The sequence below is a fragment of the Tachyglossus aculeatus genome, chromosome X1, assembly GCF_015852505.1.
Source record: "Tachyglossus aculeatus isolate mTacAcu1 chromosome X1, mTacAcu1.pri, whole genome shotgun sequence".
Lineage (NCBI taxonomy): Eukaryota > Metazoa > Chordata > Mammalia > Monotremata > Tachyglossidae > Tachyglossus > Tachyglossus aculeatus.
The window spans coordinates 45,698,535-45,712,670 of NC_052101.1; the positions used below are offsets into that span (position 1 = coordinate 45,698,535).

Below are 14,136 nucleotides of genomic sequence, written 5' to 3' on the forward strand. Positions count from 1 at the left end.
CTGTGCTCTTTCCACTAGGCCATGCTGCTCTGGTAGTGGCCTTGGGGTTGCCACCGGTGTTTCTGGGCTGCCTTTGTTCTGAGTGTTGGAATCTGCAAACTTCTAGAGGCCTGGCTGTAGCAGCCATCAATCAATCGACTGATATGCCCACAGCAGGCCCTGTGTCTTCGTGGCAGCCTCTGGCTGGCATCCAACTGAACCAATTGGCCTTCAGACTGAGCTGGATGGTCCTTGCCAATCCTCCCCTGCAAATGGATTCTTCCTCTTGGCCTTCCTTCCCTGCTGAGATGCTCTGGGCTGGGGGTGGCTTCAGGAAGTTGCCAACAACAGAGAAGATTTCAGTGATTATTTTCCTTCTGCACTGCTCCGACTGCTCTCCGATGTGCCATCTGCAGTTACAGCTGAGCGTCCCAGCTCTGTCAATATGACCGCCAGTGAGCCCCTGACCAGGCACTTAAAGGGCACAGCCCCTTTAATAATAATAATAATTAACAATCATGGTATTTGTTAAGCATGGGGGTAGATATGAGGTAATTAGGTTGGATTATGTCCCACGTAGCATAGTGGCTAGAGCTCAGGCCTGGAAGTAAGAAGGTCATGGGTTCTAATCCCAGCTCCACCACATGTCTGCTGTGTGACCTTGGGCAAGTCACTTCACTTCTTCTGTGCCTCAGATACCTCATCTGTAAAATGGGGATTGAGACTGGGAGCCCCATGAGGGACAGGGACTGCATCCAACCCAATTTGCTTTTATCCACCTCAGCGCTTAGTACAGTGGTTGGCACATAGTAAGCGCTTAAATTTCACAATCATCATGATCATCAGTCTTGATACCCATTTTACAGATAAGGTAACTGAGGCACAGAAAAATGAAGTGACTTGCCCAAGGTCACACAACAGACACGTGGCAGAGCTGGGATTAGAACCCATGTCCTCGGACTCTCAGGCATGGGCGCTTTCCACTAGGCCATGCTGAATTTCCTTTACTCATTTGACTTTTTTAAGGCATTTGTTAAGCATTTACTATGTGTCAGGCACTGTACTAAGCACTGGGGTAGACAAGCTAATGAGGCTGGACATAGTCCATGTCTCACATGGGGCTCACAGTCTTAATCCCCATTTTACAGATGAGGTAACTGAGGTACAGAGAAGTGAAGGGACTTACCTTCTGGGGAAGCTACAAGTAGGTCTGATTGGTGTGACCCCATTTTTAGCTAAAGCTGGGATGCTCGGACTTGGTTCTCAGTCAGCTGGTAATCCACGAGGCCTTCCCAGACTTAGCTCCCCCTTTCTTCATCTCCCACTCCCTTCTGGATCACCCTGACTTGTTCTCTTAGCTCTTCTCCCCTTCTGGCCCCACAGCACTTATAAATATCTGTAATTTATTTATTTGTATATCTGTCTCCTCCCATCTAGACTGCAAGCTCATTGTGGGCAGGGAATATGTCTGTTATTGCTGTATTGTACTCGCCCAACCACTTAGTACAGTGCTCTGTACACTGCAAGCACTCAATAAATATAATTAAATGAATGAATGGCATTCAGAAGGGCTCCTGGTAGGTTGGACACCCCTTCCTTTCCCACTCACTCATTGTTCCCTCCTGAGCCACAGTTCATCTGCTTCCTGGGAACACTGTAGGCCTGGTGCAGTCAATCCATCAGTCAATCAAGCAATAAATCAATCAGTGCTGCTCAAAAGTACTTCTTTAGCCCCAATCTTACCTTCATCAGTAACTCTAGAGACCACAAGGAGGCAATAGAGTAATGTGAGTTCCATGTTAATAGCAAAAGAGTCAATGGGATTTTAGGGAATACGGATACAGACATATTTCTTCTATGCAAAGAAAAGGACACAAATCTCTCTCCAGCATACCCTTCTGATTTGTTCATATTTTCTTATAAGGAAATGGAGGCCTAGAGAAGTGAAGTGACTTGCCCAGGGTCACACAGCAGACAAGTGGCGTGGTCTGGATTAGAACCCTCGTCTTCTGACTCCCGCTAAGCTATGCTGCTTCTCAAGTTGTTAAATGAAAGCTGAGATGCATAAAAGGCATGAGCAAATCTGCCTTTCAGTACCCCTTAGGTATGCCTTCTTAGGTATGGGAGAGTAGGAAGGAGGAAGAAGGGTTGAGGAAAGGGAGGGACGATGATGGTTTACTGAATTGACCCCCTCCATGAAAAGAGACTAGAAGAAGCGGAAACGGCATTCAACTGAGCAACTGCTAGCTGCAACACATTGCACTAAGAGCTTGGGAAAATAAACAGAAGCCCAAGCCAGACACATTCCCTGTCCTTCAGGAGCTCATGCTCTTGACGTGGGAAGATGGACACGAAAAATAGTGGAGTCAGAATAAATAATTGAAGGCACAATTGAACATGCATGTATGCGCAAGGCAGGGGGTGGGTGTTAATAAATATATAAGTGCTAGAGATGACTGTTGGGTTGGTTCAACGACTTGCAAGGTGTCTTGGGGTGATAAGATAGATTTGTTAAACACAGGAGCTAAAACAAAGTTTACTTTCCCCTAGGAATCACATAAGTGCTCACTGTCTAAATGGGGGTGAGATAGGAGAGTACAATATAACAATGAACAGGCACATTCCCTGCCCACAACAAGCTTACAGTCTAGAGGAAGAGACTGACATTAATATAAATAAATAAATTACAGTTATGTACATAAGTACTGAGGGTCTGGGAGGGGGGATGAACAAAGATAGCAAGTCAGGGTGACACAGAAGGGAGTGGGAGAAGAGGAAACGGGAGGTGGGGGCTTAGTCAGGAAGCCCTCTTGGCCCTCAGTAAGGCTTTGAAGCAGGGGACAGTAACTATCGGATTTGAGGAGGGAGGGCATTTCAGGCCAGGACACGGACAAGGGGTCAGCAGCAAGATGGGTGAGATGGGGGCACAGTGAGAAGGTTAGCACTACAGGAGCGAAGTGTGAGGGCTGGGTTGAAGTAGAAGAGTAGCAAGGTGATTGAGTGCTTTTAAGTCAATGGTGAGGAGTTTTTATTTGATGTGGAGGTGGATGGGCAACCACTGGTGCTTCTTGAGGAGTGGAGAAACATGTCCTGAGTGTTTTTGTAGAAAAATGATCTGGGCGGCAGAGTGAAGTAATTTAATTTGTACTTCCCAAGTGCTTAGTACAGTGCTCTGCACATAGTAAGCGCTCAATAAATACGATTGATGATGAAGTATGAACTGGAGTGAGGAGAGACAAGTGGCTGGGTGGTCAGTAAGGAGGCTGATGCAGTAATCCAGGTGGGATAGGATGAGTGATTGTATTAACGTGGTAATTCCATTTGATGTGGAGGGAAATGGGAAGCCTGGGGTGTGATTTGAGGAGACGGCTGCTCTAAAACTGTGAGAAGCTGCATGCCCTAGTGGACAGAGCATGGGCCTGGAAGCCCGAAGGACCTTGTTTCTAATCCCAGCTCTGCCACATGTCTGCTGTGTGACTGTGGGCAAGTCACTTCACTTCTCTGTTCTTCAGTTACCTCATCTGTAAAATGGGGATTAAGATTGTGAGCCCCATAAGGGACATGGACTATGTCCAACCTGGTTACCATGTATCTCCTCCAGCTCTTAGTAAAGTTCCTGGCACATAGTAAGTACTTAACAAATACCATAAAAAAATATGGGTGATGCTTCAAAGGGATAATTGGGGTGGCAGCTGAGGTATCCATTGGGAGGGAGGAGAGGCTGGAGGCCAGAGGAGGCTCATACACACCAGTCTAGCTGCTTGGACAGAGGTGGTAGTGGTCAGCACCAATGTGTCCCTGGGCCAAAGGGTCTGGACCCTTCCCATCGAAAACAAGAGAAGAGAAGCTGTCCAAACTGCAGTCCAGAGGTCCGCAAGCCAGACGGTGACACCACCCTGACCCCCTCTTCCCTCGCCTGTCCAATCCCCAGCAGAGTAGAAAGGCCGGAGACCCAGGGCTGGCAAGACCCCCATTCCTCCCAACCCCCACCTCCTGCTCTCACTCTCCCCACCCGTGACAGTCAAGCAGGAGACTGTGAGGGAACAGGTGCAAGACAAGAAAAAGCAGCATGGCCTAGAGCCAAGAGCAGAGGCCTGGAAGTCAGAAGGACTTGGGTTCTGATTCCAGCTCCACCACATGTCTGCTGTGTGACCTTGGGCAAGTCACTTCACTTCTCTGGGCCTCAGTTACCTCATCTGTAAAACTAGGATTGAGACTGTGAGCCAGGGACAGGGACTGTTTCTACCCTGATCAGGTTGTATCTATCCTATTGCTTAGTAAAGTGCCTGGAACATAGTAAGCGCTTAACAAATATTATAAAGAAAAGAAAAAGGAAGACAGGAACTTGGAGGCAGCAAGACAAATGAAGACCCTTAAGGGTTCAGGGAGCTCTCAGGAAGCCAGCTCCTGACCCAAATGAGTCCACACTGTGAAGGTCCAGAGGGAGCTCAAAGGGGCTTAAAGGGCAGACTCTGGCACAACCCCCAATCCCCCCCTCCAACAATGGTAAGAAGGACCTGGCAATGGTTAGTTAGTGAAGCCCAAGTGGTCTGTGTCTGAAGCCGAATTGTGCTTTAGTGGAAAGAGCACGAGCCTGGGAGTCAGCGAACCTGAGTTCTAATCCCAGCTCGGCCACTGGCTTCCTGTGTATCCTTAGATAAGTCACTTGACTTCTCTGTGCATCAGTTTTATCATCTGTAAAATGGAGGTTCGATACCTGTTTTCTCTCCCCCTTAAACTGTGAGTTCCATGTGGGACAGGGGCTGAGTTCATACAGATTATCTGGTATTGCCCCAGCTTTTATATGTTGCCTATTCTTCGTGAAATTGAGAAAATCCACCCTTCCTTCTCCATCCAAACTGCTACTACCCTGATCCAGTCACTCATTCTATCCCGCTTCGACTACTGCATCGGTCTCCTCACTGACCTTCCTGTCTCCCCCAACTCCAGTCCATACTACCTCAGCTACCCAGATCATTTTTCTACAAAAACATGCAGTCCATGTTTTCCCACACCACAAGAACCTCCAGTGGTTGCCCATCCATCTCGACATCAAACAGAAACTCCTTACCAACGGTTTTAAAGCACTCAATGGGCTTGTCCCCTCCTGTCTCACCTAGTTGATCGCCTACTACAGCCCAGCCCATACACTTTGCTCCTCTGTCAGCTTGTTTACTGTGCCTCAATCTCATCTATCTTGCCTTTTTCTCAGGTCCTCCCCCAACCCTGGCACTCCCTTCCCCTCCATATACACCAGACCACCCCTCCATATACACCAGACCACCCCTCTCTCCACGTTCACACCTCCTCCAAAAGGCCTTCCCAATTAAGTCTTCTTTTCCCCCACTCCCACGCTCCCTTTTGCATTGTCTGTACACTTGGATCTGTGACCTTTGGGCATTAGATATTCACCCCACCCTCAACCCCACAGCACTTATCTACATATGAATTATATATATGAAATTATTTATGTATATTAATTTATGTTCCCCCCTCAAGACTGTAAGCTTGTGGTGGGCAGAGAATGTAGCTACTAACTCTGTTGCATTGAACTCTCCCACGTGCTTGGACCGGTTTGGGGCCATTTGGATGAAGAGGAAGAGGCAGATCCTGGGAAGGTTCAACAGGATTTGGCAACAGTTTGAATACTGACATTGAGGAATCAAGGCTGCCCTCTCCAAGGTCACCAATGACCTCCTTCTTGCCAAATCCAGTGGCTCCTATTCTAACCTAATCCTCCTCGACCTCTCTGCTGCCTTCGACACTGTGGATCACCCCCTTCTCCTCAAAACACTATCCAACCTTGGCTTCACAGACTCAGTCCTCTCCTGGTTCTCCTCATCTCTCTGGCCATTCATTCTCAGTCTCCTTTGCGGGCTCCTCCCCCCCAACCATCCCCTAAATGTAGGGGTTCCTCAAGGGTCAGTTCTTGGTACCTTTCTGTTCTCTATCTACACTCACTCCCTTGGTGAACTCATTCACTCCCACGGCTTCAACTATCATCTCTACGCTGATGACATCCAAATCTACATCTCCACCCCTGCTTTCTCTCCCTCCCTCCAGGCTTACATCTCCTCCTGCCTTCAGGACATCTTCAGCTGGATGTCTGCCCGCCATCTAAAACTCAATATGTCCAAGACTGAACTCTTTATCTTCCCTCCCAAACCCTGTCTCTTCCCTGATTTTCCCGTCACTGTAGATGGCACTATCATCCTTCCCATCTCACAAGCCCGCAACCTTGGTGTCATCCTTGACTCTGCTCTCTCATTCACCCCACACATCCAATCCATCACCAAAACCTGCCAGTCTCACCTCCACAACATCGCCAAGAACTGCCCTTTCCTCTCCATCCAAACCACTACCTTGCTGGTTCAATCTCTCATCCTATCCCGACTGGACTACTGCATCAGCCTCCTCTCTGATCTCCCATCCTCCTGTCTCTCCCTGCTTCAGTCTATACTTCACTCTGCTGCCCAGATTATCTCTGTACAGAAATGCTCTGGGCATGTCACTCCCCTCCTCAAAAATCTCCAGTAGCTACCAATCAACCTATGCATCAGGCAAAAACTCCTCATTCTCGGCTTCAAGGCTCTCCATCACCTCGCCCCCTCCTACCTCACCTCCCTTCTCTCCTTCTACAGCCCAGCCCGCACCCTCTGCTCCTCTGCTGCTAACCTCCTCACTGTACCTCGTTCTCGCCTGTCCCACCATCAACCCCCGGCCCACGTCCTTCCCCTGGCCTGGAATGCCCTCCCTCCGCCAAGCTAGCTCTCTTTCTCCCTTCAAAGCCCTACTGAGAGATCACCTCGTCCAGGAGGCCTTCCCAGACTGAGCCCCCTTTTTCCTCTCCTCCTCTTCATCACCCCCACCCTACCTCCTGCCCCTCCCCACAGCACTTGTATATATTTGTACAGATTTATTACTCTATTTATTTTACTTGTACATATTTACTATTCTATTTATTTTGTTAATGATGTGCATATAGCCATAATTCTATTTGTTCTGATGATTTTGACACCTGTCTACATGTTTTGTTTTTTGTCTGTCTCCTTCTTCTAGACTGTGAGCCCATTGTTGGGTAGGGACCGTCTCTATATGTTGCCAACTTGTACATCCCAAGCCCTTAGTACAGTGCTCTGCACACAGTAAGTGCTCAATAAATACGATTGAATGAATGAATGAATGAATGAATGAATGAATGAATGAAAGGCTAAAGTAAAGGGAAGATAATTTCGGAAGGTTGGTGGGGTCAACTGTGATGGAAAAGTTAGGTGGATCTGGGATGGAAGATGAAGTGTTGAGTTCAAAGGTGAGGCCTAATTCCTCCATGAAGCTTTTTCACCCCAGGACAGAGATCTGACCCCACTCCATCTAATCCACCTCCAGACATAGTCTCTCACAGTTGCCTCACCTGTGTGTATTTCTGGGTGACTGGGGAGGGGAGTCAGAGGTTGTGGGTTCTAATCCCGCATCCGCCACTTATCAGCTGTGTGACTTTGGGCAAGTCACTTCACTTCTATGAGCCTCAGTGACTTCACCTGTAAAATGGGGGTTAAAACTGTGAGCCCCACGTGGGACAACCTCATTACCTTGTATCTACCCCGGTGCTTAGAACAGTGCTTAGCACATAATAATGATAATTATGGGATTTGTTACGTGCTTACTTTGTGCCAGGCACTGTACTAAGCGCTGGGGGTGGATACAAGCAAACGGGGTTGGACACAGTCCTTGGCCCGCGAGGGGCTCAGTGCCTGGCACTGTTCTAAGGGCTGGGGTAGATACAAGCACTTACTTCGGTGCTTTGCACACAATAGGTGCTCAATAAATACGATTGAGTGAATGAATACAAGCTAATCGGGTTGGACACAGTCTATGTCCCACATGGGACTCACAGTCTTAAGCCCCATTTCACAGATGAGGTAACTGAGGGACAGAGAAGTTAAAGAGAAGTGAAGTGACTTGCCCAAGATCATTCATTCATTCAATCACATTTATTGAGCGCTTACTGTGTGCAGAGCACTGTACTAAGTGCTTGGGAAGTACAAGTCAGCAACACATAGAGACAGTCCCTACCCAGATCACACAACAGACAAGTGACAGAGGAGGGACTATAACATACCTTGGGCCCAGGTGGTTCCCCTGAACAGCTCCCCCTTCCCAACTCCTTGGGAAAAGGCCCCTGTTATTGCCAATCCTGTCTTGGGCTGAGGCCCTGGTGGGAAACAGTGTGGAATTTGGGAAAGGGCTGGTTATGCAATGATGAAATACCAAAAAAAAAACCCAAAAGCCAAAAAACAGCAACAAAAAAACTCCACCCATTGGTGGCAGGATTTAAAGGCAGAACATATTTGTGCATGAACATACAGACACACACCACCTAAGGAAACCTGGATATTAAAGGTAGAGTGCGCACACACACACACACACACACACACACACACACACTTCAAAAAAAACTACCAACGGCAGGATTTATAGGTATCACACACACACACATACACACTCTAAGCAAACCCAAAATCGTGGCAGGATTAAAGGGCAGCAGGCAGGCACCCACACGTACATATGCACACCCACACAAGACCTAGCCAATCTGCTGGTGACAGGATCAAAAAGTGGCACGTACACACATGCCCACGCTGAACAAACCCGTTACAGTGGCAGGATTAACAGGCAGCAGGGACTCACGCGTACATGCACACACCCACCCGGAAAGAAACCCATTAACGTTAGGTTTAAAGTCCTGTGAATGGGCCGGATGAGCAGCAGCAGCGGCTGAGGAAGCTCTGCCAGGAGAAGCCCTCCTTCCTGCTGGCCGGACTCCAGTCAAGGGAGACCGAGACCAGGGATCTCTAATCATTACGGTATTTGTTCTTATTATTATGGTAGTTGTTAAGTGCTTACTATGTGCCAAGCACCGTTCTAAGCGCTGAGGTAGATACATGGTCATCAGGTTGAACCACATGGGGCTAACAGTCAATCCCCATTTTACGGATGAAGTAACTGAGACACACAGAAGTGAAGCGACTCGCCCAAAGTCACACAGCTGATAAGTGGCTGAGCCGGGATTATAGAACCTACGATCTCTGACTCCCATGCCAGGGCTCCTTCCACTAAGCCACTCAGTCATTCAGTCGTATTTGTAGAGCGGTTACTGTGTACAGAGTGCTGTACTAAACGCTTGGAAAGTAGAATTCAGCAAGAGACAATCCCTCCCCAAACCGGGTTCACAGTATGGGTGGGGAGGGGCAGGAAAGGGGGGGAAACAGACATCGAAACAAGAAACAGGCTAAATAGAATTATAGATATATACACATCCAAACAAGTAAACAGGCATCACTAGAAATATATAGAATTATAGATCTGTACATATATACACAAGTGCTGTAGGACGGGGGAGGGGGGCTTAGAGCAAAGGGAGCGAGTTGGGACAACGCGGGGGGGGGGGGGGGGGCTGCTGTGTATCTTAGTGGAAAGAGCATGGTTTGGGGAGTCAGAGGTCCTGGGTTCTAATCCCGCCTCCGCCACTTATCAGCTGTGTGACTTTGGGCAAGTCACTTCATTCATTCATTCGTATTTATTGAGCGCTTAGAACCCATGACCTCCAGACTCCCAGGCCCATGCTCTATCCACTAGGCCATGCTGCTTCACATAATATAATAATAATAATAATGATGGCATTTGCTAAGCACTTACTATGTGTGAAGCACTGTTCTAAGCGCTGGGAGGAAACAAAGTAATCAGATTTCCCACGTGGGGCTCACAGTCTTAACCCCCATTTTCCAGATGAGGTAACTGAGGCCCAGTGAAGTGACCTGCCCAAAGCCACACAAATGACAAGTGGCGGAGCCGGGATTAGTCCCATGACCTCCTGACTCCCAGGTCCGCGCTCTATCCACTAGGCAACCCTGCTTCTGTGTATGCGCTTAACAACTACCACCATCATTCATTCATTCATATCGTATAAGCCCACTGTTGGGTAGGGACTGTCTCTACATGTTGCCAACTTGTACTTCCCAAGCGCTTAGTACAGTGCTCTGCATACAGTAAGTGCTCAATAAATACAATTGATTGATTGATTCCTGTGTGTAGAGCACTGTACTAAGCGCTTGGGAAGTACAAGTCGGCAACAGATAAAGTCCCTACCCACCAACGGGCTCCCAGTCTAGAAGGGGGAGACAGACAACACGGTGGCTCAGTGGAAAGAAAGTTATGTTGCCAACTTGTACTTCCCAAGCGCTTAGTACAGTGCTCTGCACACAGTAAGCACTCAATAAATACGACTGATTGATTGATTGATTGAAAGAGCACAGGCTGTGGAGTCGGAGGCTGTGGGTTCAAATCCCACTTCTGCCAGTTGTCAGCTGTGTGACTTTGGGCAAGTCACTTCACTTCTCTGGGCCTCAGTTACCTCACCTGTAAAACGGGGGTGAAGACTGTGAGCCCCCCGGAGCCCCCCTTCTAGACTGTGAGCCCGTTGTTGGGTAGGGACCGTCTTATATGTTGCCAACTTGTACTTGCATGGCTCAGTGGAAAGAGTGCGGGCTTGGGAGTCAGAGGTCATGGGTCCAAATCCCAGCTCCGCCACTTGTCAGATGTGTGACCTTGGGCATGCCACTTAACTTCTCCGTGCCTCAGTTACCTCATCTTTAAAGTGGGGATTAAGACTGTGAGCCCCAAGTGGGACAACCTGATCACCTTGTATGCCCCCCGGCGCCTAGAACTTTGCACATGGTAAGCGCTTAAATACCACCATTATTATTATTACATCTCAAGCGCCTTAGTACAGTGCTCTGCACACAGTAAGCGCTCAATAAATACCATTGAACGAATGAATGACAACTTGATCACCACGCGACACCAGCGCTTAGAACAGTGCTTTGCACATAGTAAGCGCTTAATAAATGCCACTATTATTATTATTATTATTATTAACAACACAAAACATTACTATTCCGATGAGGAAGAAGGGGGGCTTAGTCGGGGAAGGCCTCCCGGAGGAGGTGATGCTGTGCACGCAGGCAGCCTACCTCCGTGACGGCGGTGGCCAGGTAGACGTCGTGGCTGTAGTCCCAGCCGTCCAGGCACTTCTCCTGCTCCAGCCGGGCCAGGTCGACGTCGGTGCCGGGCACCAGCCCCAGGGCGGAGAAGTTGCGCAGGGCGTCGAGCCGGTAGCGACGGCAGCGGCTGGGCCCCCGGCCCCCGCCCTGCTCCACCAGCGGGATGCTGTGGTTCCGCCACGCCGCGCTCAGGTTGGCCGCCGCCGGCACCGCGCACCGGTGCTCCGGCGTCCCCGCCAGGAACACGGCCGACATGCCGTTGAAGCCGTTGGGGATAATGCTGGCGCTCAGCAGGAAGAACACCAGCCGCTGGAAGCGGCCCCACTCGCCCAGGAAGGCGGTGGCCTCGTCGTAGTCCCCCATGCCGGTGACGGCTGGAGGGGCCCCGGGAGAAGAAGGCTCGCGAACGACGATCGCTTCCCTAGCAGCCGGCTGGCATACCCTCGGAGGGGGCGGGGCTTCGGCGGGGCCACGCCCACACGGGGGCCACGCCCCCTGGAAGGCCACGTTCATTGTAGCGCCCCCTTCACGGCCACGCCCATCTATGGCCGCGCCCCCTCTGACCACGCCCCTAGCTGGCCACCCGGGTGCCCGCCTGCTATGGGCCACGCCCACCGGTGGCCACGCCCCATACCGCCCCGGTGGGCAGTCCTCCCCCGGGCCACGCCCCGCGGGAGGCCACGCCCCGTCGGGAGCGTGCCCCTCATTGGCCACGACCTGGGCTACACCCCCTGGGGATCACAGTCATTGGAGCGCGCCCCTCCATAGCCACGCCCCTTTATGGCCACGCCCCTCCCTGGCCTCGCCTCCAGGGATCCATGCCATCCCGGGCGCACGCCTGCCCCAGGCCACACCCCCTGATGCCACGCCCACGCATGCCACGCCCCCTCTGACCACGCCCCTCGCTGGCCACCTGGGTGCCCTCCTCCGGGTCACGCACCATGGCCACGCCCACCGGTGGCCACGCCCCCAAGGATCTTGCCTCCCCCGGTCCACGCCTCTCGTGGGGGCGTCTATGCCATTCCGGGAGTACGACCCCCTCCGGGCCACGCTTCCTAGCATCCATACAATCCCGAGGACACGCCTCCCCATGGCTCCTTCCCCTGCTCCTCCTCTCTCCCTATTCCTCGCTCTTCCTGTCATCATCATCATCATCAATCGTATTTATTGAGCGCTTACTATGTGCACAGCACTGTACTAAGCGCTTGGGAAGTACAAATTGACAACATATAGAGGCAGTCCCTACCCAACAGTGGGCTCACAGTCGAAAAGGGGGAGACAGAGAACAAAACCAAACATACTAACAAAATAAAATAGAATAGATAAGTACAAGTAGAATAAATAAATAAATAGAGTAATAAATATGTACAAACATATATACATATATACAGATGCTGTGGGGAAGGAAACACACACAGGGGGAGAGGAAGGAAGGGGCTCAGTCTGGGAAGGCCTCCTGGAGGAGGTGAGCTCTTAGCAGGGCCTTGTCCTCTGTTCCTCTATTTTCTCCCGGGGAAAGAGTGAGGAGAGGAGTGGGGGTGGAGGAAGTAACATTAGAGTCATAGATTCCGTAATGGAGTCCACGCTCCGTGCACCCAACCCCAAATCAGTCGATCCATCAATAGCAGTTATTCATCACCTTCAGGGTGCAGAGCACTGAGGTAGTACGTGGGAGAGAACAAGAGCTGGAAGACACCATCCCTGCCCGCAAGGAGTATACTGCCAAGCCAGTCGACAGACACTTAAATAAATTTTACAGATAAGGGAAGTAGTAGAGTATATGAGAAATAAACAATGGTGCCTTCTGGGTGGCAGTAATTTAAAAAATAGAAGGGGTGAAGTGGCAGTTCTGGGACATAAAGTGGGGACAGTAAAGATTAATCCCACACAAACCTCATTTTCCCTACTCCCTCTCCCTTCTGCATCACCCTTGCACTTGGATTTGTAACATTTATTCATCCCGCCCTCAGCCCCACATCTCTTACGTATATATCTGTAATTTATTTAAATGATTGTCTTCCCTTCTAGACTTAGCTCATCATGGGCAGGGAACATGTCTACCAACTCTGTTATAACATACTCTCCAGAGCACTTAGTACAGTGCTCTGCACATAGTAAGTGCCAATAAATATCATTGATTGATCTAGAAAATCTGATCTCAGAATTATCTGGTTTCCAATCCCAGCTCTGCCACAAACCCGGGTTCTAATCCCTGTTCCACTACTTGTCTGCTGTGTGATATTGGCCAAGTCGCTTAACTTCTCTGTGTCTCAGTTACCTCATCTGTAAAATGGGGCTTAAAACTGGGAGCCCCATGTGGGACATGGACTGTGTCCAACCTGATTAGTTGGTAGACTGTAAGCTTCCCTCTAGACTACAAAGTTGTTGTGGGCAGGGAATGTGTTATATTGTTATACTGTACTCTCCCAAGCACTTAGTACACTGCTCTGCACACAGTAAGTGCTCAGTAGATTGACTGACTGACTTGGATCTACCCCAGTGCTTAGAATAGTGCCTAGCACATAGCAGGTGCTTAACAAATACCATAAAAAATGAAGGGCTTTGAAGATGGGAAGAGCTGCCGTCTGTCAAATATGAAGAGAGAGTTGCAGTCCATTGCCGACTCCCTTTTTCTTAAAAATGTCCAGAGGAAATTCTCTATCCCCTTGTCACAGGTAGACAGACTTCATGCCTGGGTATGTCTGCAGGTGGTCAGGGTTTCTCAAAAAACGTGACTGTGCTCTTCTCTGGGGGAGTTGGCATCTGGGTGATTCGATCCCACAGGGGCCTGAATGTTGAAGGGGAGGGGGAGGCTGAGGGAAGGTGGCAGGTGGAAAGTAGTAGCCCTCTCCTATGATCAGTGACTCCTGGTCACCTCCCTGAGGTTGCCCCTTCCTTCAACCTTTTCACTGGAATAAGGTCTAGGCCTGAGGCTCAGGTCTGGACAGTGCTTCACACATAGTAAGTACTTAAATGCCATCATGATCATTATTATTTCTTCTTCACGGCCCAGAAAGGCAGTAAGAGGAGGAACTCCCATCACCTTGCCTCCCTCACCCAGCCCAAGGGGGCCAGGGTGGTCACTCAGAGCCCTAGG

At 49.8% G+C, this 14,136-nt stretch overlaps 1 protein-coding gene across 1 annotated transcript in view; it reads right to left on the reverse strand.

Annotated features, from left to right (window-relative positions):
- Nucleotides 1–11,406, reverse strand: part of LOC119950111 (solute carrier family 22 member 4-like) — a 77,990-nt gene extending 66,584 nt beyond the window's left edge. The window contains exon 1 of the mRNA XM_038772108.1: nucleotides 11,010–11,406. Coding sequence (XP_038628036.1) covers nucleotides 11,010–11,402 — 393 coding nt within the window. The 5' untranslated portion in view covers nucleotides 11,403–11,406. The remainder of the gene's footprint in view (nucleotides 1–11,009) is intronic.
- Nucleotides 11,407–14,136: the final 2,730 nt, after the last annotated feature.